General features: G+C 56.9%; 1 protein-coding gene across 6 annotated transcripts in view; it reads right to left on the bottom strand.

The window, feature by feature from the left end:
* Nucleotides 1–1350: 1350 nt before the first annotated feature.
* Nucleotides 1351–24908, bottom strand: part of TMEM63B (transmembrane protein 63B) — a 24788-nt gene continuing 1230 nt past the window's right edge. For 3 of the 6 annotated variants that reach the window (XM_007193801.3, XM_007193800.2, XM_057554778.1), the window contains exons 2-24: nucleotides 19106–19288; nucleotides 18747–18826; nucleotides 18434–18472; nucleotides 17363–17453; nucleotides 15861–15898; nucleotides 14727–14869; nucleotides 14573–14624; nucleotides 14002–14110; nucleotides 13283–13353; nucleotides 9793–9873; nucleotides 9083–9206; nucleotides 8353–8486; nucleotides 8135–8272; nucleotides 7841–7994; nucleotides 6807–6913; nucleotides 6477–6563; nucleotides 6171–6236; nucleotides 4763–4925; nucleotides 4068–4173; nucleotides 2917–3084; nucleotides 2564–2679; nucleotides 2317–2397; nucleotides 1351–2030 (exon numbers count right to left, since the gene is read on the bottom strand). In XM_007193801.3, the coding sequence (XP_007193863.1) occupies nucleotides 1839–2030; nucleotides 2317–2397; nucleotides 2564–2679; nucleotides 2917–3084; nucleotides 4068–4173; nucleotides 4763–4925; nucleotides 6171–6236; nucleotides 6477–6563; nucleotides 6807–6913; nucleotides 7841–7994; nucleotides 8135–8272; nucleotides 8353–8486; nucleotides 9083–9206; nucleotides 9793–9873; nucleotides 13283–13353; nucleotides 14002–14110; nucleotides 14573–14624; nucleotides 14727–14869; nucleotides 15861–15898; nucleotides 17363–17453; nucleotides 18434–18472; nucleotides 18747–18826; nucleotides 19106–19264 (2499 nt within the window). In that variant the 5' untranslated portion in view covers nucleotides 19265–19288 and the 3' untranslated portion in view covers nucleotides 1351–1838. Of the gene's footprint in view, nucleotides 2031–2316; nucleotides 2398–2563; nucleotides 2680–2916; nucleotides 3085–4067; nucleotides 4174–4762; nucleotides 4926–6170; nucleotides 6237–6476; nucleotides 6564–6806; nucleotides 6914–7840; nucleotides 7995–8134; nucleotides 8273–8352; nucleotides 8487–9082; nucleotides 9207–9792; nucleotides 9874–13282; nucleotides 13354–14001; nucleotides 14111–14572; nucleotides 14625–14726; nucleotides 14870–15860; nucleotides 15899–17362; nucleotides 17454–18433; nucleotides 18473–18746; nucleotides 18827–19105; nucleotides 19289–21934; nucleotides 22031–22274; nucleotides 22412–24908 lie in introns of those variants that run through there. The other 3 variants (XM_057554776.1, XM_057554774.1, XM_057554775.1) reach the window with 3 other exon arrangements.

Below are 24908 nucleotides of genomic sequence, written 5' to 3'. Positions count from 1 at the left end.
ACTCCCTTTCTTGTTTTCTGCAGTGGGCAGTGGGTGGCAGGTGGGAAGGAGGATGCTCCAGGGCCTTAGGGGTCACCTGGTCATGCTCCCTGAGTTTACTGATACGGAAACAGGTCCAAGGAGGAGAGGTGGCTCCCGTGGGGATGCACAGCAAGTGAGTGGCAGAACCAGGACGGGAGTCCAGGTCGTCTGGCTCCTGTTATACACGCTGTATACTCTGTGGGCCTCTGGAGGGCGGGCTACAATGGTCACAGGAAATTTCTTAGAAGGTGAATTTGAGTTGGATGTTAGAGGATGGATCAGACTTGAACTGGAGGGTCTGGAGACCCTCCCTTTCCAGTCTCCCTCCCTCTCCAGTCTCCCTCAGGAGAACCTCTCCAAGATCCCTCCCAGCCCAGTATCCCTGGGCAAACCCCATACCCTCCCTGAGCCTGTGTCCTCACTCATAAAAAGAGGAAAACCACACCTGCTTTGTAGGTACTATTAATGAGCATAGTATCAATTACAGTTGACGTTTATGGGGTGTTTACCATGTGCTGGGCACTGGGCCAAGTGAGCACTAGACATACATTATCTCATGTAACTCTCACAGCAATCCCACGCCTGACCTCACAGCCAGCTCTGAGGAGTAAATGCTTTAACAAGCACAGAAGTCACTCAGTGTAATTCCAGGCACATAATAACCACTCAATAAATTGCATCAACAATGACAACAAATAATAATGACAGTATCTGGTCGGCTACTGTGGCCCTATTTTCTTGCCTCTCCCCCTCCAGAGCAGCCCACTAAAAGTCCCTTTCTGGAAGCAGCTGTCCTGGGATCTTCCTCCTCCAGGAAGCCTTCCTGGACCAGTGTGGAACTTGTGGTTCTGCACAGCCTTTCTCTCCTGAATCTCTGTCCCATTTGTGTGGGTCTCAGCAATTCAGAGTGTGTGCCCATGTCCCTGTTCCTCATTCTGAGTGGTCCCACAATTTCCTCAGGGCAGGGGGTAGAGGCAGAGGTGACAGGGATGCAGGGGGAGGGTGGTGGAGAGGCTGGCATTGTGAATATAGCAGGCCCCTCCTGCTACTCTCTCCTCTCCCTGATGGAGAAACTGAGGCTCCACACAAGAAGTCTCTTGCCCAGGTCACATGGGGATGCTGACCTCACAGGTCCTCCAGACCAAAAGAAGGGTGGTTGCACGCCAGCCATGTGTCCAGGTCAGCAGCGCAAATCAGACACCTGCCTTGGAGTTTTTCTTTCCATTTTTATTTTAAAGGAAAAAAAAAAAAAACAACAGTGCAAAACCCCATTTTCCAGTGTCAGCCACGCCCACCCCCCACCCCAAGGTCACCCCCCCCCCCCGGCTTGGGGCCTGACTCTTCCTCCCACTCAGCACCCCCTCCCCTCTCATGCAACCCCGTAGGGGCTGGAGGCTCTACTTCCCTGGAGTGCTACATCCCAGGGGGACTTGGGGGCGGGGGGAGAGGTAAGAACTGGGGGAGCAGCCCCTGATCCACCTGCCCCCAGCAGGTCTCCAGCCAGTACCCCCCTTGGCTCTTATTAACCCTTTCCTGATCACACTACTAGCCCAGGGGGGCACTGATCTGGGGGGAACCCTGTCCACACCCCTCTTTGCCCCGGGGCCGGCTCGGGGCTCTCCTCGCTGAGGTTGGGGGGTTCCCTCCCTCCCTCCATGGTGGGGGAGAGCGGTGAAATCCCCAGGTTTAAATACCTTAATGAAAGCAGGGGATGGGGAAGGAAGGGGCTTTAGATCTAATAAATTATTAGCATTTTAGTGTCCGTGGGGGGCAGGGTGGGTGGGGGCAGGGCGTGGCCTCCAGGGCCCTCCCTCCCCTTACTGGTGAATCTCATTCTCTATGAGGCTGTCCTCACAAGACTGGAAGTCTGTGTCCGTGAGGCCGTCAGGCGGCATCAGCAGGTCCTCATCTTGGGATGAGGATGACGGGGGCTCGTCCCCTGAGCTCCCGGGACCCCCATCCCCATCCCCGTCAACTTCTGAGTCCTGCAGCACCTGAGCGATGTATTTCTGAAGGGGGAGAAGGGTGGGGGTGAGGGTGGACAGCTGCCCCTCGTGGGGAAGGGGTGAGGGGGGACCTCATGGCCTGTGAGGGTAGGGGCGGTGACCCTCTTCCTAGGGCGAGGTGGGGCAGCCCCCAGCTGGTGACGCCAGATCCCTCCCTGCCCCTGCTCAACACCTCCCCGGGGCCTGGAACAGGCTTCCCTTTCTGGATGACTAATGGGACACCCAGCTTTGGGGCTGGATCTCCACCAGAGGCTCTTCCCCACACTTGGCCATGGAGCAGGGCACTCACCGCAGATTTGGGGACAGCGGCAGCACTGGGGGGCCGTCCATTGCTTCTGGGGTCCACGGTATCTGTCTCCGTGTGCTCAATCTTGAGGGGCCCAGAATGAGTCAAGCAATGGGCGGAATGCCCTGGCCCTCAGCCATAATCACAACCCCACTCTCTCTTGGCATCCCTGCCCTCAGCTCCCAATCCCCCACCCTCACCCTGCTGAGATTCTGCCCTCGGCCACCTCCCTGCCCCCCTTGCCCCACACCTTGTAGTTGTGGGCACTGAGGTATTTGAAGTGTCCGAAGCAGACGTGGCAGAGACAGATGACGATGGTGATGACCAGGACCACGAATGTGAACATGGACGTCGGGGCTAGAAACCCTGGCATCGGGGTGGGCAGAGAAAGGGCCGTTACCTCTCCTCCTGGCCCCCGTCCCACGGGCTTTTGCTCCCTCTGAACGCACTCCCACACTTGCATATGCTGCGGCCTTTCCCAGGCCCTGGGCCTGCGACCCCCGGCCCTCGTGGCCTCCCGTGGCCTGCTCTGCCTCGACTCTGGCGGGAGTCTCCTCTGCCCACCACCCACCCCGGTCCCCGAGGGTGGGGGGCAGCCCTCACCCGTGCGCATGGTGGAGAAGAAGAGCAGCCAGAAGAGGCACAGGATGGGCGCAGCGACCACCTGGTTCACAGCCCCTGAGTGGATCTTCTTGTCCAGCTTGGCCGGCAGGTAGGCGTAGTAGAGATTGTACCTGTCTACCAGGTGCTTCAGCAGCATGTACATGAGCCCTGGGGGAAGCCACAGGGGCCCTGATCTCGAGCTGCTGGACCTTTGCGTGTCTATCACGGGTTGTCCTGGGCCTTTTGAGGTCGCTGAAGGGCTGGTCCCCCTTCTTCTGCCCCAGGCCCAGTAGACAATAGAGCCCCAAGCCCCTCGCAGGACCACAGAACCTCAACTTCCACTGCTTCAACCCCTTCACTCTGCAGCCCCTCCTTAGGAATTCTACTATTAGAAATCCATTTGTTTGGGTCAGCAAGCATCCTCTTAAAACCCATATCGTTCTTCCTATCTCTGCCCTTAAACAGATGAGTATAAATTAGGTGGTAAGTTCTATTTTCCTGGAGGTTGACGGGATGGGAAATTTCAAATGAGGACAAGGTTAGCTTGGGAGTTTGAAGCCTTCAATACCCAGGGAGGGTGGCGAGGGGTTAGGATGTTAGTGGGGGGAAAGGAGAGGTCACCAGTGGGGGCGATAACTGGGGTGAAGAGAAACTTTGCTAAATTTTTTCAGAAGGAAGAAGGACTTGCCCAGGTCACATGGTACAGCTACAGCAGGGTATTTCCATGAGTAGTAAGGACCACGCTGAAACCCAAAGGTCTTTCCCGAGTTTATGGGGCTGTGTACGAGTGTGCCCATGGATTCTGTGTAGGACTGTGTGTGTGTGTGTGTGTACACCTCAGTGGGCATGGGATGTGTGTCCAAGTATATCCACCTGAGTGAAGGCACTGGTGTGAGCAAACATGGCTGTGTTGGGGAGACTTGGCCCAGGGGCCCAGCACAAGAGCTCAGTCCAGCCTGAGCTGAGATGGCTTTTCCCCTCCTCCCCCCTGGCCGAGCCCCAGACTGAGACAGGAACCGGGCGGGAGGCCCGAGGGGACGGTCTCCCAGCCGGGGCCCTGTCCACTCGGGTGGCCTGCCTTGCTAGAGTGGAGCGGGAGAGGTCCTGGGTCCCCCCGAGCAGGGCCCAGGTCCCGGCGCGGCGGTGCCTACCGAAGGGCACGATGATGGGGCAGGTGATACTGTAGGTCATGACCACCGTGAAGACGCACATCATCCAAGCGTAGGCTGCGCCAAACTGGAACTCGTAGGCCTGATGCTGGGGGGGAGATGGGCAGGAGGGTAGCTCGGGGAGGGGAGGGGAGGGGCGGGGCAGGGTGGGGTGGACTGGAGGGGCTCAGGGCAGGTGGGAAGTGGGAGGGGGCCAGGAAAGAAGCCAGGGGGAAAAGGAACCCAATGTCCAGGGCAGGGCAGGGCAAAGCCGATGGAGAGAGGGGCTGTGGCTGAGACGGAGGCCAGGGTGGGCACAGTGATGGGGCATCAGGAGGGGCCTTCGAGGCATGAGGGGCTGGCAGGTTGGTGGGCTTGGGAATGGGATGCCCAGAGCCCTCGTGTGGGGTTAGGGCAGACGGACCCTAGGTCTAGACCCAGACCTCCCCCAACCCCCATCACAGAACACTAGACTGTCAGAACTGGCGGGGGCCTTCAGGGTTAGCTGTGTCAACCTGTCACTGTACACATGGGAAAACTGAGGCCCCAGACAGGAAGAGGGTAACCTAGGGCCACGGAACTCGCTCCCCAAGTCTCAGCACCCCGGGTGCCCCCACACTCTAGCACGGCGGCCACTGTTTCTGGTTGGGCCCACTAGGGGGCGCTGTGCAGACCGCGGCTGCCCCGGGCGGCCCTACCCGCTTCACGTTGCGCCTCTCGGCGGCCGAGCGCGCCAGGCAGAGCCGGATCATATACATGAGCAGGCCCGGGATGCGCAGCAGGTCCATGGCGTTGCCGATAAAGGCTGAGGCAATGACGTAGTTCACGAAGAAGGCGCCGTTGTCCGGCAGGAACACGCACCTGCGGGCACCGGGTGCTCCAGCTCTGCACCCTTAGGGGACCCGGTGGCCCCCTGCCCACTGCCAACGTGCCAGCACCCCAACGTGCCTTCTTCCACGTGGACCCTTAAGGTCAGCCCTCAAAGCACCTGTGTCCCAGTCCCCCGAGTGTGAACCCCAGAGGCAGATGCCAGAGTGTCCACAGATGCCTCCAAAGTAAGCCCCAGACCCTCTCAGCGTGAGTGAGCCCAGAGGCACCCCTAGAACTTGTGCCCCATAAAGACCCCCGGAGAGACTGCTTGAGACCCCTAAGGCCACCAGTGTCCAGGGTGTGATGCCGGAGGTTGCCCCCAACCCCCTGTGACCCCAAAGACCCCCAAGGGTGTGAGCCCCAGCAATACCCAGAAGGCTCCCTGCCTTAGACCTTAACTTAACCCAGAGTCACCTCTGGAGTATGAGCCTTAGACACCTCCAGAACTCAAGCTCCAGAAACCCTCCCCCAGAGATCTTCAGAGGGGGAAGTCCAGAGATCTTCAGAGGGGGAAGTCCAGTACCCATGACACCCCAAGTGTGAGCCCAAGATTACCACAGATGGCCTAGAGCGAGACCCCTAGAGCTGGTGCCCACATAAACAGCCAAGGTTTGTGTCCCCCAAGACCCCCTCACAGGGATTCCCAGGGAAGGTGCGATTCCCAGAGAACTGCAGAGTCACAACTCTGGATGACAGCCCGAGACTTCAGAGGTGTTCCCAGAACTTGTGCCCCAGAAACACCCCAAAGCGTGAGCCCCAGAGTCCCCCATAGGCACTCTTAGGTGTGAGCCCAAGAGCCTTCCACAGATACTCAAAGGCGTGGCTCCAGAGACCTTCAGGGATACCTCTAGGAACCCCCGTGTCACTCCCACAGTACCACCAAGATCCCACTATAGACCTCTCCAAACCTCCCGAGTGAAGCTCCAGACTCCCATGGTTAGTCCCAGGATACAAGCCCCAAAGCCCACCATAGAAACCCCCCAAGTGTGGGTCCCAAAACCCCAAATACACCTCGGGGGTGACCTCAGAATCCAGAGAGGTTCCCAACACAGACCCCGGGACATCCCATGTATACACCCAAGACAGCCTGTGGGGCAACCTTTGGGATGACCCTGACTGTGATATAAGCCCCTTCCTCCTCCCCGCTGCAGCGGTGGGAGCTTTGTTGCACCATCCCACGGGGGAATACCCACCCCCACCATCTGGTCTCCTTCCCTGGGGACCCCGGTCACTCACTCAAACCGAATAGCTGCCTCAGCCAAGAATTTCTTGTCAAAGAGCCAGCGGAAGAAGAGGTCCAGGCTGGAGAGGAGAGGAGAGGAGAGGAAAGGGGAGGAGAGGAGAGGAGAAGAGAGGAGAGGGGGTGTGTGGGGGAGTTGGAATGGCCCAGAACACCAGGGGAGGGGGAGGCCCATCCACAAGCTCTGGGGATGCCCCCCAGACATGGGGCCCCTGGCTCTGTAGAGGAGGTGGGAGCCTGAGCTCCCCCTCCCCCACAGGCAATTCCAGACCCCAGCTCCCATCCCCTCCTCCGAAACCCACCTGCTCAGTCCCAGCGAGGGCAGGAGCAGCACCATGAAGATGAGGAAGGTGTAGCACTTGTGCATGGTGGTCCTGTTCTCCCCAGAGCTGGGGTGGGGGACATGGGGGGGCAGAGGTCAGATGAGCCAGCCCCCATGCCTGCTCCCCCAGCTCGTATGGTGTCCCAGGAGGGTTTCCTGGGAAGGAGGGGGGCTTCCCAAGGTGAGGATGCTGGTCACCATCCCTCCCTTGCCAGCTCTGGGACTGCCCAGGGCAGGGAGCCTGAGGGCAGAGCGTGTGCACCCAGGAGGACCACAGTGAGGCGTGGTGTGTGTGTAGGGGGTGTCTCACCGTGTCCAGTGGGCTTCAAAGAAGGCAGAGTAGTAGACGATGGTGGGGAGCAGGGCCGAGAAGCACCACAACAGCAGGGTGGGGAAGAACTGGGTGATGATGGGGTTCTGCAGAGGGGGGCGGAATGTGTCAGGTGGGGGCAGTCTAGTGGGCCCAGCTTGCTTTGCTTACCTGCCCCCTCCCCCAGTGAGCCCTGGGCCCCCCAGCTCTCAGGGCCTCATGTCAGAAGTCCAGAACATCTGGGGGCCAGGGCCATATGTACAATCCCAGCATGAATAGTATTAGTAGTTAGCATCTCTGAACACCTACTGATCATGTACTTTTCATGTATTAATTCTTACATTAATGATATTACCCCATTTTACAGATGAGTAAACTGAGGCAAAATGAGAGTCAATAAATTATCTAGCTAGTAAGCAGTGGGTGGGGGAGATTTGAACCCAGGCAGCCTGGGTCTTATCTATTATGCTATCATCACGCAATGATTTTCAAAGTGCCTTCTCATGAACTTTGAGGTTCCAAGGAGGTTGCAAAGAGGTGAGGGGAGAGCAGCAGAAATGCCCCCACACCCATTGCCATCTGAGCGACCTCGCTTTCCTACATTGGGTTTCATGTAAGATTCCTTTTGATGAAGGCCATCAGAATCCAAGTTTGGAAGTCAAGGATCTGGTCTGACCCTTCACTCTTTGGTTGGAGAGACCGAGGGATTTGGAGAAGGACCTTGTTCAAGGTCACATGATCAGTTTGGAATGGACCCAGGCTCTCTCTTCCCTCAGAGGCCCTCTAGGCATGTGTAAACTCAAGGGAGGCCTCTCCTAGGGGGAAGGTGGCAGGGAGCCCGAGGGAAGTGCACAGAGGGGTTTGCAGCCCATGGTCATGTGGGACCTTCTTAGTGGGGCTGGGCTAGAAAAGCGGAACAGGAGCTGGACTGGAGGGCATGTGGTCCACCCCCCGCCTGCCGCTGCCCGGAGGGATGTGGGGCCTGGTATCTGCATTTGGGGACACAGTGTGGAGGGTCGGGGTGTGGGCCTTACATTGAGGTACTCCACGGGCTTGGTGACGTTGAACTTGTCCATGGTGGTGATGATGATGGCCGGGGTGGTGAGGAAGAAGAGGAGGATGAAGAGGACGACATTGATGACCAGGCAGCGCAGCCACCAGATGAAGCCACGGATGGAGAGGTGCTCCCTGGGAAGGTCCAGAGGCATCACTCCAGGGCTGGACGCCTGATCCGTCCCCAGCGACACCTAGGGCCTCCCTCTCCTCCCTCTCCCCACTGGAGCCCACGCCGGCCCCACGAAGCCACCCCACAATCCCCCTTTGCTCACCAGTAGATGTTCTGGGGGTCAGGGGCGTAAGACACGGTCCAGTTGGAGATGTGCAGGGACTCGCTGCAGGAGGAGGAGCGGGGCTCCCCGCGGCAGGTGCAGCCCTGGCACTTACACACGTTGAAGTCCTTCAGGATGCTGGGGGAGGGGGGCACGGTTACCTGGGACCTGGAGCCCCAGCTAGTCCCTAGGGGCCGGGGTGGGTGGGTGGAGCTCACATGGCGGTGATGGTCTCATTGTGGAAGGTGACAAAGGCCATGCCGAGAGGCTTCTCGTTCACTTTCTCCTTCTCCCGCTTGTAGTCCTCCTTCAGCTTCTGCTCCAGCTTCGTGTAGTACTCAATGGCCTCCACCTGCCGGGGCGGGCGAGGCAGGGCCCCGGTCAGAGCCGCCGGTCCCTGCAGCACCCAGCGGGCACTGCCCAGAGCTGACTGCAGCCCAGGCACTGCTTTAAGCTCTCTGTCCACTCGCTTATCCTCACAACTACACTGGGAGGTGGGTACAAGTAGCTCTGTCCTACAGACAAGGAAACTGAGGCATAGAGCAGTCCGGAAACTTGCCGAAAGCCACAGAGCTAGTAAATACAACAAGCTATCCTCTTGGCTGACCTCTTCTGATTTGGGGGTTGAAAACTTGGTCACTGTAGGGATAGGGGGCAAACCCAACAATGGGACTAGGGCTTCCAGGAACAGATGGGGACCTGCTTGTGGTCCGCACCCCAGCTTTGCTTCCTCCGGGAGTCTCTTCACCTTGGGGTATTTGTGTGCAAGGCGTGCGTGCGTGCATGCATGCGTGTGTGTGTGTGTTCCTGGGGATGTGGGACGGGCCCCACCGTGGGGTGCATCCATCTTCACTGTGACCTGTCTCCCCGGGACCTTCCAACTCCCCCCTTCACCCATCAGGAGTCTGGGGGCCCTGAGGCCTGAGCCGAGGCCAGGACGCCCCGTACCTGCTCGCAGCCTTGCACCACACAGCAGCAGAGGTGGCCGCAGGGCTTGGGGTTGATCATGGTGGGGACGTTGTCCTTGCTTTGGAGGTTTGTGAAGTAAAGCTTTCCCCGCTCGGCCTTCTTCCTGTGGGACCCAGGTGCCCGGTCACCTACTGCCCAGCTGGGTCTGGCCGGAGGATGGGTAGGTAGGCCAGCTTGGGGGTCATGCAGTCCACTCCCCAAGGACAGGGGCCACCTTACTCTTTGGTTTGTTTAGGATGCATGGTTCAGACGTGTCCCCAGCCCAGTGTCTCCCCACCATCCCTTGAGGGGCAGAAGTTCTTCCTATAGTCTGGCCTAAGTTTCGCACACTGTAGCTGAGGAAGGGAATGTCCTCAAATGGGGTGGGGACAGTGGGCCCCTTTCCTCTAACCTCCAGGCCTTGCTCTTTCCAGAGCTGAACTGACAGGCACTCCAGGGGGTGAATTAAAATCAAACGCCCCTTGGGAATTCCCTGGCCATCCAGTGGTTCAGACTCTGCGCTTCCACTGCAGGGGGCACGGGTTCGATCCCTGGTTGGGGAACTAAGATCCTGTATGCCATGAGGCATGGAAAATCAAATGCTCAGGGAAACACCTGGAAGGGGAGCCAGGCTCCTGAGTGGCAGCCAAGATGCCCTCCACAACGGGCAGGGGGCCCTCGGGTGTTGCCCCCGCCCCCAGCCCCATTACCTCTCTGCATCAAGGAACATCAGGCGAGCCACATTGTAACATGGGCGGGCTTCCAGAACCGTGCAGTTGGGGTAGGCCTCCCTGAAACACAGTCCACCATCATCCTCTGCAGGGAGCTTGCCCACCCGCCCCCAACTTTCCCCTGTGACCCCGGCACCTTCAAGACACACAGCCCCAGTGCAAGCTCCCTCTTTCTGAGTCTGCAAAAATGACACTTCCCGAGAATAAAACTTTGAAATTCCTCCTCATGCTTATCTGAGTGGGGGGAGGGTACGCACACAGGCGTGGGCATGGACCCAGACGCGAGCGTGTACCTACGGGGCGCTGGGGACACCACGGCTGTGGTCTGATTCTTGTCTGGGGCTGTGAACTTTAAGTTGAGAGAAACTGTTTCTAGTATGGTTGTTCTCTTAACCCTGCTCCTAGAAGACCTGATTACAGTCCAATACTTAACCTTGACCATCAGCTGACCCCAACCAACCCACAACCCTGGGCTACAGAATGATCTCTGGCCCAAGACCGACCAGAGGTTGATCCTGAAACCTGACCTGAGACTGACCTCTAACCCTGGCCGGAGACTGATCCTTTACCCTGACCCAAACTGATCCATAACCCAGACCCAATACTGACCCTCTAATCCTGACCTGAGATTGACCCCACCTTGACTTAAGACTGACCAGATAGACTCTCAGTGCCTGGTACCTGGCAGGGCTCGAGTGATGCTTGCAGGCCGAGTGGAGGAGCACTTCCTTTTTCATCCTGATCACACAGGGCTCCTTGATCCTAATCCCTAATCTAAACTGCGTCCCTGTCTTTTTCTTTCTTTCTTTTTTTTTTTTAATTTTTAAAGAAGGAAATACCAAGTGTTAAAGATTCAGGAGACATGGTTCTAAAGTAACAAGATGGACCAAACCCACGAGAATTTGGAAACTTAAATCTGGGATGGGGTCCTTGAAAAGCACTTCCCAGGAGGCTTCAGACTTTTCCCCAGACACTGCTATTGCTCAAACCATTTTAGGGTTCCTCTTTGGAAGGGCCTTTAGCCCTGTGGCAGGCTGAGCCCTCATTTTCACCCGACTAATCTCTAATCCCCTAATCCCCACCACACAGGTTCCCTGATTTTGTACACAGGATAACCCCTGATTGTACTGGGTCAGTCCTCCAACCCAGACAGACTGCAGACCTGGACCCCACACCCTGCCTGATGCTGACAGCTAGCCAGGGGCTCCACGAGGACAAGGGCTGCCTCCTGCTCAGCACCATATACCCAGGCCTGGGCCAACAGCCTGCACATAGTAGGTGCTCAGTAAATACCCACTGTGCTGTGGAATGAACGGGTCCATGAAATGGCGCTTCCATAATGCTCACCGTACTGATCCTAAAAACTCCAGTTAGGACTGCAGTCTCCCCAACCCCTGCTCATAGGCTGACCGCTAATTTTATTTTTATTTTATTTTATTTTATTTTTTGCTGGTTCACCTTTTTTTTTTTTTTTTAAATTTTATTTATTTATTTATTTATTTATTTATATTTATTTATTTATTTATTTATTTTTGGCTGTGCTGGGTCTTCGTTTCTGTGCGAGGGCTTTCTCTAGTTGCGGCAAGCGGGGGCCACTCTCCATCGCGGTGCGGGGACCGCTCTTCATCGCGGTGCGCGGGCCTTTCACTATCGCGGCCCCTCCCGTTGCGGGGCACAGGCTCCAGACGCGCAGGCTCAGCAGCTGTGGCTCACGGGCCCAGCTGCTCCGTGGCATGTGGGATCTTCCCAGACCAGGGCTCGAACCCGTGTCTCCTGCATTAGCAGGCAGATTCTCAACCACTGCGCCACCAGGGAAGCCCCCTGACCGCTAATTTTAATCAGACTGTTTCCTAAACAAAATCACCCACCGACCCCTGAAACAGACAACTTGGACAGTGAGCTCCCCACTGATCAAGCCTGGCTCTTCTTTGTCTCCCTGGGATGAAGCACATAGTAAGTGTACAATAAACAGTGTACTGGATCAATGGATGCTTGACTCACAGGGTTCACTCCCTCACTGCACTCAGGGCTCTGCTCTAACATCACCCTGTCAGAACCCCTGCTGCCCACACCATCGGAAACGGCAACCCTCCCTGACCCTGCTCACCCTGCCCCTCTCCCTGCTTTGGTTTTCTTCTTAGTACCTACCCCTACTTGACTAGTTCATTTCTTTGCTATCTGCCTCGCCCCACTAGAATGTAAGCAGATGAGGGCAGGGGCTTCTTCTTTGTTTCCTGCCATATCCCCAAACTCCTGTTCCAGTGCAGGCACATAGCAGGTGCTCAAACGATCCCTGTTAGTAAAGGACTTGTCTGTACAAACTGACGGCTGATTCCACGTGGATGGTAACATTAAGATGTCGCCTAATTCTCAGCACACACTGTCCCTTATCCTGACCCAGCCTGCCCCCTAATGCTGAGCACAGCTTGAACCCCAGATGGGACCCCAAATCATTCTCTCACACTGACCAATGACTGATGATCTAATTTTGGCTGCTGTTCTATAAACTGTATGAGGGCAGGACTTGTTTCTAATTGATTTATGCCTGGCACACAGAAGGTGACCAATAAATGCATGTTGAATAAAAGAGTATTCACCCACAAATGCCTGTCACAAACTAGTCCTTCTCCTGTAATACAGGAGCCTGGAATCCGACCCTAATCCAGTCCTGATCTAGGACGACTACTGACTTCTCATCCAGACCTCACTAAATCCTGATCCTGACCAGAGACGGAGCCCTGATCCAGCCCACCAATGTCTCTAATCAGAACCACTGGACAACTCCTAATACTGACCCCAGACCAATCCCTGAGCAGCCCCTGGACTGGCCCCTAAAGCTGGCCTCTGCATTGCAAACCCCCGAGAGCTTGATGGTCTCATACTCATTTTTATAGTCCCCAGGCCATCACAGTGACTTCAACAGCACCTGAGAACGTTTGCTGAATGGACAGATGGATGTGTGATAGGATCCCTAATCCTGTACGCAGACTGTTCTGGCCACCTGGAGGTGTATATCCACCTCCCTCACTAAGACAGACTTCCAGCTAAAAAGTGTCTCGGAGAACATACAGTCCAGGCTCTCCTGGGCTCCCTGAGGATCCACTGAAAGCCGAGGAGCTTCTCCCTGCTAGTCTGCACACAAGCTCTGGAATGCCACGCACAATTCTGAGACAGCCACACCCCCCAAGGGACCGTGGACCTGGGGTCGACAATCCATGACCCTGTTCAAGCCAGGAGGAGAGGCCCAGGGGACTCATTTTTCAAGTATTTCTCCTGCTCTTTGAGGGGTCTGAAGTCCAGCCCAAGTGCTAGACCGCCCTGGAGTCAGAGGATTCTTCCTTAGCCTAACCTCCACCCCTCACTGCAGCCCCTGACCCCCCCAAGAGAGAGGCGTGTGAGGATGCTCCTGGAGATGGAAAGCAAAGAAGGGTCCACAGGTCCTCGGGGTGGGGGTGGAGGAGCTACTCACTCAAAATGCTTCTTGATCTTCTCTGACTCTGCATATTTGGAGATTCCGTTGATGAAAAGAGTCCGCTTCACCTGGGGTGAGACGGGGCAGGTTGGCCTTCCTGAGGCTCCGATCCGGGAGAATGCAGGGAGGGGTGGGGAACAGGTGAGCAGAGAGGAGCAGACAGGAGTAGGAGGAGGCCTTGGGAGAAGCCAGGCCCAGGGAAAGCAGGGGGAGTGTTTCTAATAGAAATCAGGCAGTGAACAGAGTGAGAGCCCCGGGCCCCTTGCTCCCTGAGGGGTTACAGAGTGGGAAGAGGGGGTTCTACTCTCAGATCCTCAGGCTGTGAGGCCCCAGCACAGAGGGTGGCATGGAGTGGGCATTCAGTACTGGTTTTGGGAGTGAATATTGAAGGAGAGGGACAATCACTCCCGTAATATCCACCGCAGATATTTCCTGCCCCAGTGCCTTCCATGCAAGGCCTCACCTCACCCCCCACCTACCTTGGGAGAGGGACTGTTCTCTCATTTCACAGATGAGGAAACAGGCTGGGAGAGGTAACTTAACTGGCAGGATGGTGGGGCGGAGGAATCCTGAGCTGCTGAGCCAGGATTCAAAGCCAGCTGGCCTCACCCAGAGCCGGAGCCAGAGCCGATACCCCTTAGGACTCCGGCAGGAGAGGCCTGGAGGGAAGGGGAGGGGCTGGGCTTGGGCGCGGACCTGGGCTCTGCTCCACTCACCAGGTCGTCCTCCTTGTAGCGCATCTTGGAGGTGTGTCTGCGCATGCTGTAGACGGTGAGCAGCAGGTACAGGAAGGCGAAGGAGGTGTGCAGCCAGAGCAGGTTGTTCCTGGCGGGCAGAGGGGTGCGTGGAGCCACCGGGGTTGGGAACACTCTCAGACGCCCCCAACCTCCCACTGTTAATTAAACCCTGGTACGGGGCCCCTCTAGAGCACTTCTGACCCCCTCCCAAGGCGGGCCCCACACCCCACATCCTCTAGACCCCAGGATTGTTCCATTCCAACTGAAATGTCCCCGAGAAGTCATCTCTTCATGCCCTACCTGCTGGCTATACTGCCCTCCAACCACCGCCAGCCAGCCCTCCTTGGCCCGGGGTTGCACACGGCTCTTCTTTATCTGGCCATCCCTGGGATCTGCTCCTTCTGTTTCCATCCCAAGCCCTCAGGGACCCACAGCCATCTCAGCAGCCTCAGCATCTCTCCCCTGAACACTCCCTTTTTCCTCTCCTCCCTGTTCCCACCCAGACTCTGGCCGCAGACCCAGGCCTCACTGACCAGCTTCCCACCCTTACCCTGATTTCAAGTTGGCAATGGTGGTTCTCCCGAAGCTGTAGGCATTGTTCTCTGGGGGGGGGGTGGGAGGAGGGAGAGGACGACGGTGGGGTCAGGGCACGTCCCCTCCTGCCCCCTCCTCTCCCCGCCCCGCCCATCCTGGCCCTCACTGACCCAGCAGGTCCCCTGAGAAGTTGACGGGCAGCACGATGCCTACGGAGAGGACGCCCACGACCACCAGCAGCCCAATGATGTGTCGCTGGAAGGACAGGTAGTGCACAGCGTCGCCACCACATTTATCCCGGATCTCGTCATCCCTGCAGGCGCCGGGGACAGAGGGATGCGGTGAGGACCAGGGCAAAAGAGGGGCCGCTTGGCTTGCCTGCCCTTGCCCACCCCAGCCCACGTCTGCCCTAGCCCCTGCCAGTCTGGCAGCAGGATGGGGTTGAAAGGGGGGGCTCTGGGTCCCCCATGTTCTGGGAGGGGAGGGAGGAAAGAGAGAAAGGGAAGGGGAGGGAGAAAAAGGAAGGATGCAGAGAGAAGGGGAGGGAAAGGGAAAATAGAGGAGGAGGAGAGGGATGAGGGGGGAAGAAAGAAAAAGAAGGAGAGAAAGAAAGAAGGAAAAGAAGAAGGAAGACTGCAGAGAGGAAGAACAGTGAGGAATGGGGAGAAAAGGAAGTAAGAGGATAATCTGGAAAGGGAGGACGAGGATGGTGGCAGGAAGAGGCAGAGGTGGGAGGGAGGAGGGAGGTCTGGAAAGCAGTGGCGCTTTAGGGGTGCTGGTGAAGCCCTTTAGACTTGGGGAGGGGCCCTAGGGGCCCAGGGGCCCAGGGGCGAGGGCGGTGGTGGTGCTGACCTGTCTGGGCTTCCTGCCTCTCTCAGGGCTCACTGCCTGCCTGCCGCGCTCTGGCTCCATCTCCTGACTGCTGCCTGCTGGATACTGGCTCCTGCCTGCTGCTGGCTGGCTGCTCCCAGCCTGCCTGATGCCCCCACCCGCTAGCTGCCCGAGGCTCTGAGGTGGCGGCGTCGTGAGCCCCTGCTCTCATGGGCTGGCAGGGGCGGGGAGAGCTGAGGGCAGAGCGGGACCCCAGGCAGGGGGGTGCACAGGAGACTGTCGGGGGGTAAAGTGAGGCCGGCTTGGAGGAACAGCAGGGGCCTGGCTCCCTGGAGCAGGGAGGAGGGTGCTGGGCTGGCTAGGAGCGCTAAGGCCCTCAAAGCTGCTGGTCTCTGGACTTTGTAGGGAGATGGCAGGTCTGAAGTTTCTCTCTGTTTCTCTCTTTCTTTAGAGCCTCAGGACCGTTCACTTACTTTATCCTGAAGATGGCTGTCAGCCAGGAACAGAAACCCTGCGGGGACAGAGGGCTATCGGCTAGAGTCCTCACCCCACCAGCCCGAGCCTCCCCTCCCCCTCAAGCCTCCCCTCCACCCAACCCCAACCTCGTAACCACCTGCAGGCTGTGGCTCACCTGTCACAGCTCCCACAGTCCCCACAGAAACTAGCTCATCCCCAGAGAAGGGGACAGGAAAGGTGCCAGCCCTCAGAGAAGAAAAAGGACCAAGGCCAAAGGGGGTCATCGGCGGACCCTCGTGCCCAGAGTGCAGATCCCCACAAACACCCAAGGGGGCAGCAGAACTGGAGAAAGTCCTGCAGTTGTGTGGGCCAGGGTGGGGATGGGTGGGGTTCAGGGTTCTAGGAAGGGACCTCAGGCCTGCAGTTAACACGGAGAGTTTGCAACGTGGCTGCCAACAGCGGAGCGGTGGGCCACGCTGCCCAAGGTCCTGCACCTACCTTCCAGGATGCCCCAGAGGGACCAACCCAGGGTCACTGTGAGCTGCAATCTCCTGCTCTCAAGCCCCCAGGCTTGTCTTCAGACAGAGACCCCACTCAGGGCAGAGTGGGGATACGCGGGGCAGGGCTGGACAGAGAGACCCTCCCCCAACTTCCTACCGGGAGAAGGTACAGGCATAACACGGGATGAGGGAGAGAGGTGCCCTCCAGCTAAGATGCAGGACTGTGCTACCTGTTGCCAACATCACCTGAGTCTGGGGATCATCTGGACACCTCTGGCTGGCAGGGGTGATAGCTTTGCTTTGCCACTTACCAGTATGAGTCCAACTCAGGAAGCTGACAGGCTTCTTCTGCTATGGCAGCTACAGGAGCTGCCACCCCCAGGGCCCACAGCCTAAGCTGGACTGATCAGTGCCACCCTAGGGCCTGAGGATTAGAGTTCTGACCAGGATTAGAGTTCTGACCCCGGCAGAATGACAGAGGGCCAGGCAGGTAATGTCGGAGTGTGGTGTCTGCCCTGAAAGGGGTCTGGGGTCCCCTTGCATCACCAAGTACATGCCTTGTCTACAGGGGCCCCTGCTCCTCAGCTCCAATCTACAAGCAGGTCAGCTGGCCCCAGGCAGCCAGGGACTGCCAGCCTGCAACCTCTGAGCAGCAAAATGGATTCTGTGTGTTTTGCTAGGTGGGCCTGGAAGGCTCATTATTACTTCTAGAACCACATCTAAGAAAAAAGTCATCCTTAGCATTGATCACTGGAGGCGGGCACGGAACTGTATTGGGGCAAATGACGTTTAGAAATCACAGATGTTCAACCTATGCTGGTTTGGAGGCTGCCATGGAAGACAGAGCCAGGAGTTCTGGGTCCAGGGGCTACCCCGTGGCTCTCGGACAAGCATTACCCTTGCTGAGGAAAAGGCCACACTCCATAGGTCCCTGACTCTGTAACACTGGAAGCTACAGGCTGCTGAGCCCACCTGCCCTGGAGGAGGGGGTGATAAGAAGTTGGGGGGAGGGCACTCACATTGTCTCTTTGGTCAAAGTCGACGGAGCTGGAGACAGACGTGAGACGCTCATACCGGTCATGACTGTCCCCGTGCATAGCTGAGGCCACACTGGGGGTGGGGAGACGAGAGATCAGAGAGCTGGTGAGTCCGAGTCCCTGGGGAGCCAGGTGAAGTGGGTGGGCTTCCACTCCAGAGCTCCAGGGTCCAGACAAGGCACAGAAAGCGCAGAGGCAGAAGCAGGGATGAGTGACTGCCCTCTCCCTGCCTCCCTTAAACCCGCCCCTTCCCTTCAGGGGACCCGGGGGACCTGGGGGGCACTGACGCAGGGCATGGGGGTGAAGGGAGGGGGTAGTCTTCATCAGCACCCCGTGGAGGTTGAAGGAAGAATGTGAGCTGGCCCTGCAGTTCCGGAGCTGACCAGTGGGGGATGGGGGAGCAGAGCCCACATGGGGCACAGGGCAGTGGAGGGGGTGTGGTGAAGGACAGGCTGGACCAGGAGAGCCCTAGAAGGGCCGGGGGTGAGGGGGGCTGGGGGGGTGTCCTCCACCCTCCATGTTCCCTGACCCCAGCAGCTGCCGCAACTCCAATGCCAGGCCTATAGACAGAGACGGTGATGGACACAGAAGGCCAGACTCAGAGCTTCTCTGGCAGCCCCCCTCCCAGGCCTCCAGAAGGGGTGAGCAGGGAACCCTGGAATAGGAAGAACTAGCTGTTAGGGGGTGAGAAGCCACTGGAGACACCCAATCTTGTCTCTGCAACCAACAGGATGACTATACTGTGGGTTCTCGGGAGGATGGCTCCTCCACCCCAGCCAACCAGGACTGCTGAGGCCTGCGTGTATGGGGCACATGGGGAGGGATTTCTCCCAGGCTGGGGGCCGGAGGGAGAGATGGGGGAGTGCGGCAGAGACAAGCTGGGGAGCCCCCTGCTCTGCAAAGCACACCACCTGCGTTAATCCGAACATGAGCCTGCAGAGGAGAAAGCTGAAAAGAGAAACCGGCAACGTGGCAGGAAGAGAAGAGAAGCATGAAAGAGAAGAAAAGGGAAAGCTGGTTTAGTGGGGATGAGGGGGCTGCTGCCCCACATACTATTCCTGTTCCACTCGGTCCCTCTCCTGCCGCTGGCGCCTGGGGACAGAGAACAGACAGGGTTAGCGGGGGCAGGGGTGGGTCTCCAGGGACTGGCAAGGGACAAAGGTCCAGCTGTGGGCCCTCATGCCCCCATGCCCGCTCTGGGACCAGTCCCTCTTCATCCCCCCACCAAAGAGGATGAGAACGGGCTGGCTCTCCTCCTATCCCCGAGGAGTGTGGACGAGATGTGTGGGTGCATGTGTGTTGTGTGCGCATGTGTGTGCACACGCAAGCCTGTGTGTAGGGGTAGGGGCGGGTCCCGGAGCCTTACCTGTCTGCATCTGTCACCAAGGCCAGCCGCCCATAGTCCCAGGCCACCTTCCGGAGGATAGAGAACAAGAACAGCAGTGCCTGAGGAAGGAGAGTGTGGTTGGCAGGAGGAGAGGCCGTTCACCCCCTGGACTAGCTGGGACGGCAGGGCAGAGGGGCAGAATTTTTGTCTTAGAAAGGGATGACTCTGGCTGGGGTGAATGGTCAGAGGCTAGGCTTGGGCTGGGTGATGGGCATTCCCTCCTGCAGTCATGCCTGGGGAGTCAGGGGCAGGTGGGAGAGTGGTTAGCGCTGCAGGTGTTGGCCAGCTATGTACAGGGTGTGAGTGCCAAGGGTGGAGGGTGGCATGTGGGCACTCACAAGGAAGCACATGAAGTCCAGAGCCAGCACGGTGGGGACGCCCCCGAACGGCAGGCCCTGCAGGACGGTGCTGCGGATGCGGGCACTGTAGCAGTAGTCCTTGGGGTTGCTGTTGTTGAGGGCTGTGGTGCCCAGTGTGGCCAGCAGAAAGGGCAGCATGACTGCTACTGCCGCATGGTCCTCCTGGGAAGAGGGCAGAGCAGTCAGCTGGGCTCGGCCCCTGTCCCCCTCACGGTTCTGTTCATGGCTCCGGCAGGATGGGCGTGGGCAGGGGACAGTGAGGGCAGATCCCCGGGCTGCCTGGGTGGGTGGAAGCTGTGGCCTCTGGAGATAAGGGCCTGGGGAGGGGAGGGTTGAGTCACATGGATTTACCTTCACTGGCTTTCGGGATGCAACCCCACCCTGGATCTAGGGAACGTGGCCCAGGTCTGGACTAGGGAGACTGGTTTTTCTAAGCTGGAAGCTGTCTGTGAGTCTCTAGCATTTACCTCCTACCACCTCCATACACACACATTGCCTCTCCCTCCCTCTCTCTCTTTCCCAGCACAAACTCTCTGCCTCTGTCTCTGTCTGTCTCAGACAGGGGGCAGAGCTGAGCCTGAGGGAAGATGGGGAGGGTTCTTAGGTCTAAGTGGAGGGGTCTCTAGGCCAGAGGAGGATGGGTCAGGAGGCAGTTACCTAATCCTGATCTTTTCTTTCTACCCCTATTAGAAAAATGGCATGGTTTCATTTGTTCAGTTTTCAACTCTGTTAATCACCTTCCCAATATAATTGGCTTCAAAATAAGATGTTCAGCTTTAGAGTTGTCCCTGTGTCCTCAGAGTAGGGGTCTGAGGATGGAGTCAGAGTGGGAAGTCCATTAAAAAGCCGGACTTCTGGGGCTTCCCTGGTGGCGCAGTGGTTGAGAATCCTCCTGCCAATGCAGGGGACACGGGTTCGAGCCCTGGTCCGGGAACATCCCACATGCTGCGAGCAACTAGGCCCGTGCGCTGCAACTACTGAGCCTGTGTTCTAGAGCCCGGGAGCCACAACTACTGAGCCCCCTCACCACAACTACTGAAGTCCGCACGCCTAGAGCCCGTGCTCCGCAACAAGAGAAGCCACCGCAATGAGAAGCACACACACCGCAACGAAGAGTAGCCCCCGCTCGCCGCAATTAGAGGAAGCCTGCACGCAGCAGCCAAGACACAATGCAGCCCAAAATAAATAAATAAATTTATTTAAAAAAGTAATCTCTGAGAGATTAAAAAAAAAAAAAGCAGGACTTCTGGGTTTGTGTGACCTGCCTCACTCGCCCCAGCTACACCTGTTTACCCTCATTCTTTTTCCTGGGCCACGGCAGCAACTACACCTTTCCCCCTTCCAGCTTCCTCACCTCTTTCCAATTTTCTTTGCACCTGAGTTGTGAGGACTACAACTCCCAGAGTGCCCTGCTCCTGCCCCTGGAGCAGGGCAGGCTGGGAATGCCATGCCCTGCAGCGAGCTTTTCCATTGGCAAAGGAAGGGAGACTGGGTGGGGGCCTCTCAGCTGGCCCAAGCCCCCTGCAGCCAGGGTAGTGCCCTCTGGCCTGGTTCCCTGTCACTGTCAGGTTGTCCAGCCCTCTACGGTCCGGTGGATGGGTAGGGAGGAGGAGGAAAGGGGCAGCCAGCCTGGATGCCTGGGTTCTGGAAGTGCCTGGGGACCGAGCTGAGCCCGGTTCTGGGGAGGCTCCTGGGGCGGAGGAGAAGTGTGGCCGTGGCACCACTGCCCCACCCCCATCCTACTGGAGGGCCCCTGGGGGCCCCTTCTGCTGACAACACTGAAGCTCTGCCTTGTGTGTGTGTGTGTGGGGGGGGGGGTGGTCCCCAGGGAAGAAAGGAAACCAGGCAAAGAGAGAGAACAACAAACCTAGAATCGGTGACTGCAACTCTGGAAGCAAGCATCCCCCAGCCCCCTGGGGTGGTTCGGAGGGTTTCTCCTGCCCACCAATCCCAGATTTTCCCCTGCCTCTTCCTAACATTTCAACTGCAGGGCAAGAGGCACCAGCTCTCAGATGGAAGGGAAGACGGGGTTGTCTCACTTGGTCCCAGGGAGTCTCTGAAAAGCCTGGGTTAGGAAGGCTAAGGGAATAACTGCCCTGTGTGTTATGCCTCCCTCTTCTTTTCCAGCCTAAGTTGCCTTAAAAAAAACCCCATTAACTTAGTAACTGTAGCAGGTGCCATGTATGGAGCGCCCACTGTTTCAAGAATATATACATTTTTCATTTAATCATTGACACTCCAGAGTTGGATGTCATTGCCATTTTAAGATGAGGGCACGGGGCTCAGAGAAGTTAAGTAAGTTCCCCAAAGTCACACTGCTCATAAAATAATGGACCTGGGGATCAAACTTAGGTCAACTTCTTTCTAAAGCTTTAACACTTTTCAGGGCACCTTGATGCTTTTCTGATGTGCCTAGAACAGGACTCTGCAGACCACAGAAGCTTCATGAACACTCATTACGTGTTCTCCGGCTAGAGAACACCACAGCACTGTGAGAATGTGTGTGTTGAGGTGTGTAAACTTGTGTTGATATGTGTATCTGTGTGTGTGTGGGGTGGGAGGTGGGGAGCTGGGTGACTACATGGCAGTCCACGGAAATGAAGAGAGTTGTTGGTCTCTAAGTGGGGGTGTGTATGTGGGTGTGTCTGGGAGCCTGGGTATGTAAACATAAGGTGCACCAGGAAAGGTTAAAGGTAGGTATAGGTATCTTGCTGTGGTAATTGGGGGGCCTCTACACAAGTCCCCCCTCCCTTAAGTCCCAACTCTAATGCACTCCAGAAATCGATCCAGCCCATACCCACTCCTTGCCTGTTTCTCTCCACAACTCCAAGGCTCCACCAGGCCAGAATGTAATGGGTACAAACTCCTGGAGCAGCATCCCCCTTCCATTCTATGCTCTCCACTCCAAGGAAGGTGGAACATTCTGGGAGCTCCTACATAAGGGGACCCAGTAGAGTAGGTGAGGGTCCAGGTACGTGCTTAGTAACTGAAGTCACCAGGTCCATCTGCTGCCTCCCTCTTTACAGTCACAAAGCACTCTCCCCTCCGCAACTGCACTGCTCTTCCCACCTGCACCAACAGGAAGGCAGGGCACATTCCCCATTTGACAGGGCAGGAAGCAGGGACCCGGGGTGGAGAAGCCACTCACAGGGAGGTCACAGGGCAGGAAAGGGTGGAGCCAGGGCTGGTGGCTCGGCTTGCTGACAGGATACTCCAAGCTCTTAATTGTGGAGGCGGGGTTGCTGGGCTCAATTTCACCCAGGGCAGCTGCTCTCAAAGCCTTCACTGAGAGCAGATGAGAGAAGGGAAGAGACTGAGGCAGAATGTTTGGGGAAGGGAGGGGCAGTTTATCCACTCCACAGGGTTGCCTGAGTCAGTGGTATCCCAGAATTTCTCTAGCCTGACACTGAGGCTTTAGCTGGAAGTGTGCAGGGAAAGTGATGGAGGATTTTATTTCTAGCTAACTGATGGTTACTTTATCATCAAGAAGTGTTTGCATGGTGGGGGTGGGGTGGGGAGGGAGCTATAAATTAAAAGTTTTTTTCTTAAAGAGTTACTAGGGAAGATTTAATTTAGGGCTTGGGATCATAGGAAGGCAGTGTGGTCTGTTGGGAGGAGATGAAGATGGAGGCTAGTTCTGTTACTATGTAACCTGGGCCTCAGTCTTTCAATGTGTAACAAAGATATACTAATGCTCCATCCCTACCAACTTCAGAGAGATGGGCAAAAATGTATCCACAAATGAGGATAAAAGTGGTAGGAAAAGAATGCATTTATCAAATACCTATTTAACTCGTATTTTGTGCCAGGCACTGTTCTAAGTGCTTTACAAATGTTATCTTGTTTACTCCCCATCACAACCCTAGGAGGACACTGAGGTACAGAGAGCGTACATCACCTGCTCAATGGCACACAGCTAGTCTGTGATAGATCTGGGCATGGACCTAGGCAACCTGGCTCAAGCCCATGCTTTTAACCACCGCACTTTTCGGCCTCAGCCAACAGAGGAGCCACTTCCATCAGGAAGCTGGGGGTTGGGGGCTGGGGGTTGCCAGCTACAGCTCTGGAGAAATGCCACACCCATTTCTACCTGTTTGCCTTCCCTCTTGCTTCTAGCTCCCAGACCTTCCACCCTGGGTTTGTGATTTCAGGTTCTGAGGCAGGTGTAGGGAACCGGCAACAGAGCCTGGTGGTTAAGAGTACAGGCTCTAGGATGAGACAGATGTGGCTTCTGACCTGGCGACACTACCTCACCACCCTGGGCCTCAGTTCCTTCGTCTGTAAATGGGGATAATAATTCAGTCGTGTGGTTGTTTTGAGGATTAAACATGATGATTTAGGTAAAGCTCTTAATACAGTTCAAGGTACAAATGGATTCTAAAAAACTTAGCTACTCTTATCAATAAAGTGTGGAATAAAAGGGGTTGGTTTAATGAAGGAGAACTGGTAAAAAGCAAAATTAAACAGAATTTAATATGCTAGAACCCTTCAGTCTGGATGGGCTTCTTGTCTATACCTAAGGGCTTACACTGCTTTCAGGACTCTGCCACCGAGTGGCAGAGAATGTTTCCAAACTCTTCAAACAAACTGATCCATCTGTAGCAGGCTGGGAAGTGGGGGCATGGGAGGGTGGTGTTATGCCAGGATGGGTCAGAAGTTCAGGGAAGAGAACTCTTATTGATCCACTACCAGGCAGGGTGCCAGGCTCTTTACCTGTACTATCTAGTTTGATGCCCGTGAGTAATCTCGTAAGGAGATGGTAGTAAACATACTTTTTAACTGACACTAAGGTTCAGACAAGTTAAATAACTTGTCAAGGTCGCACAGCTAAACAATAGCAGAGCTGGAATTTGAACCCAGGTCTCCAAAACTGTTTTAATTGGAGGGAACTTGTAGGATGTCCAAAAGGGGATTGTTAGCTAACTCACCACCTGCCTTATGCCTTGACACATCCCTACCCACCCACCCATAGGCCAAGACCCAACTGGGTGAGCCAACAGCAGGCCCTAGCATGTGCCACCTGGGGCATGCCAGGGCCTGGACCCTCTGGTACCCTGGAGGACAGTCATGCTGCCAGCACCCCATCCCCCCAGCCCCCCCGCTGGAAGCCTGACAGACACTGTCACTCCCCTCCTCACATGTTCCTGGGAGGCAGGTCTGGGGGCCCCTCCTCAGGAGGGGCTAGGGTGGCCTCACTCTTCCTGGGCTGCTGCAGACCCAGGGAGAGGCTAGAGAGTAGTATTGGGTACAGAAGTCCTGGCCCTCCCGCCTGTGCGCCCCCCTCCCCCCCTCCAGGAAAGTGGAGTGTTGAGCAGCCAGACCTCCACCCAGGGGACCCAGGCAGGAGGCAGCACAGAGCCCCAAGGACAGCCGGCCCCTCTGACCTCTCCTCTCCACTTCCCAAGCGTCCTTCTCTTCTGAGGAAGAAGGCGCTAAAGCTTTGGGACTGTCCTCCCTAGGTGGTCCAGCAGGTCAGGAGGGACAAAGCACACCGGCCCCCCCTTCCCCCCAACAGGGCCTTTGCCCCACTCCGGTTCCGAGTCCGAATCCTTTCCCCACCGCACCCTCCAACGCAGGCCCGGGCGGCTCATGAATGAACTGTACTGTGTGGGGCGCAAGGAGAGGACACGCTTCCCGGGGCCAGTCGCCTCCCCAGCCCTCCGACCAGTCCCCAGACGGACCGGGGGCAGCGGCCGGCCTCGCAAACCCTGCCCTTGCCCGAGCCCGAACCCCTGCTCCGGGCCGGCTTCTGGGGTACTCGGCCCCTGTAGCAGGAGAAAAG

This window comes from Balaenoptera acutorostrata, chromosome 10, assembly GCF_949987535.1.
Source record: "Balaenoptera acutorostrata chromosome 10, mBalAcu1.1, whole genome shotgun sequence".
In the NCBI taxonomy this organism is placed as follows: domain Eukaryota; kingdom Metazoa; phylum Chordata; class Mammalia; order Artiodactyla; family Balaenopteridae; genus Balaenoptera; species Balaenoptera acutorostrata.
The sequence above is the reverse complement of the archived record's forward strand: the minus strand, read 5'-3'. Positions and strand labels throughout refer to the sequence as shown.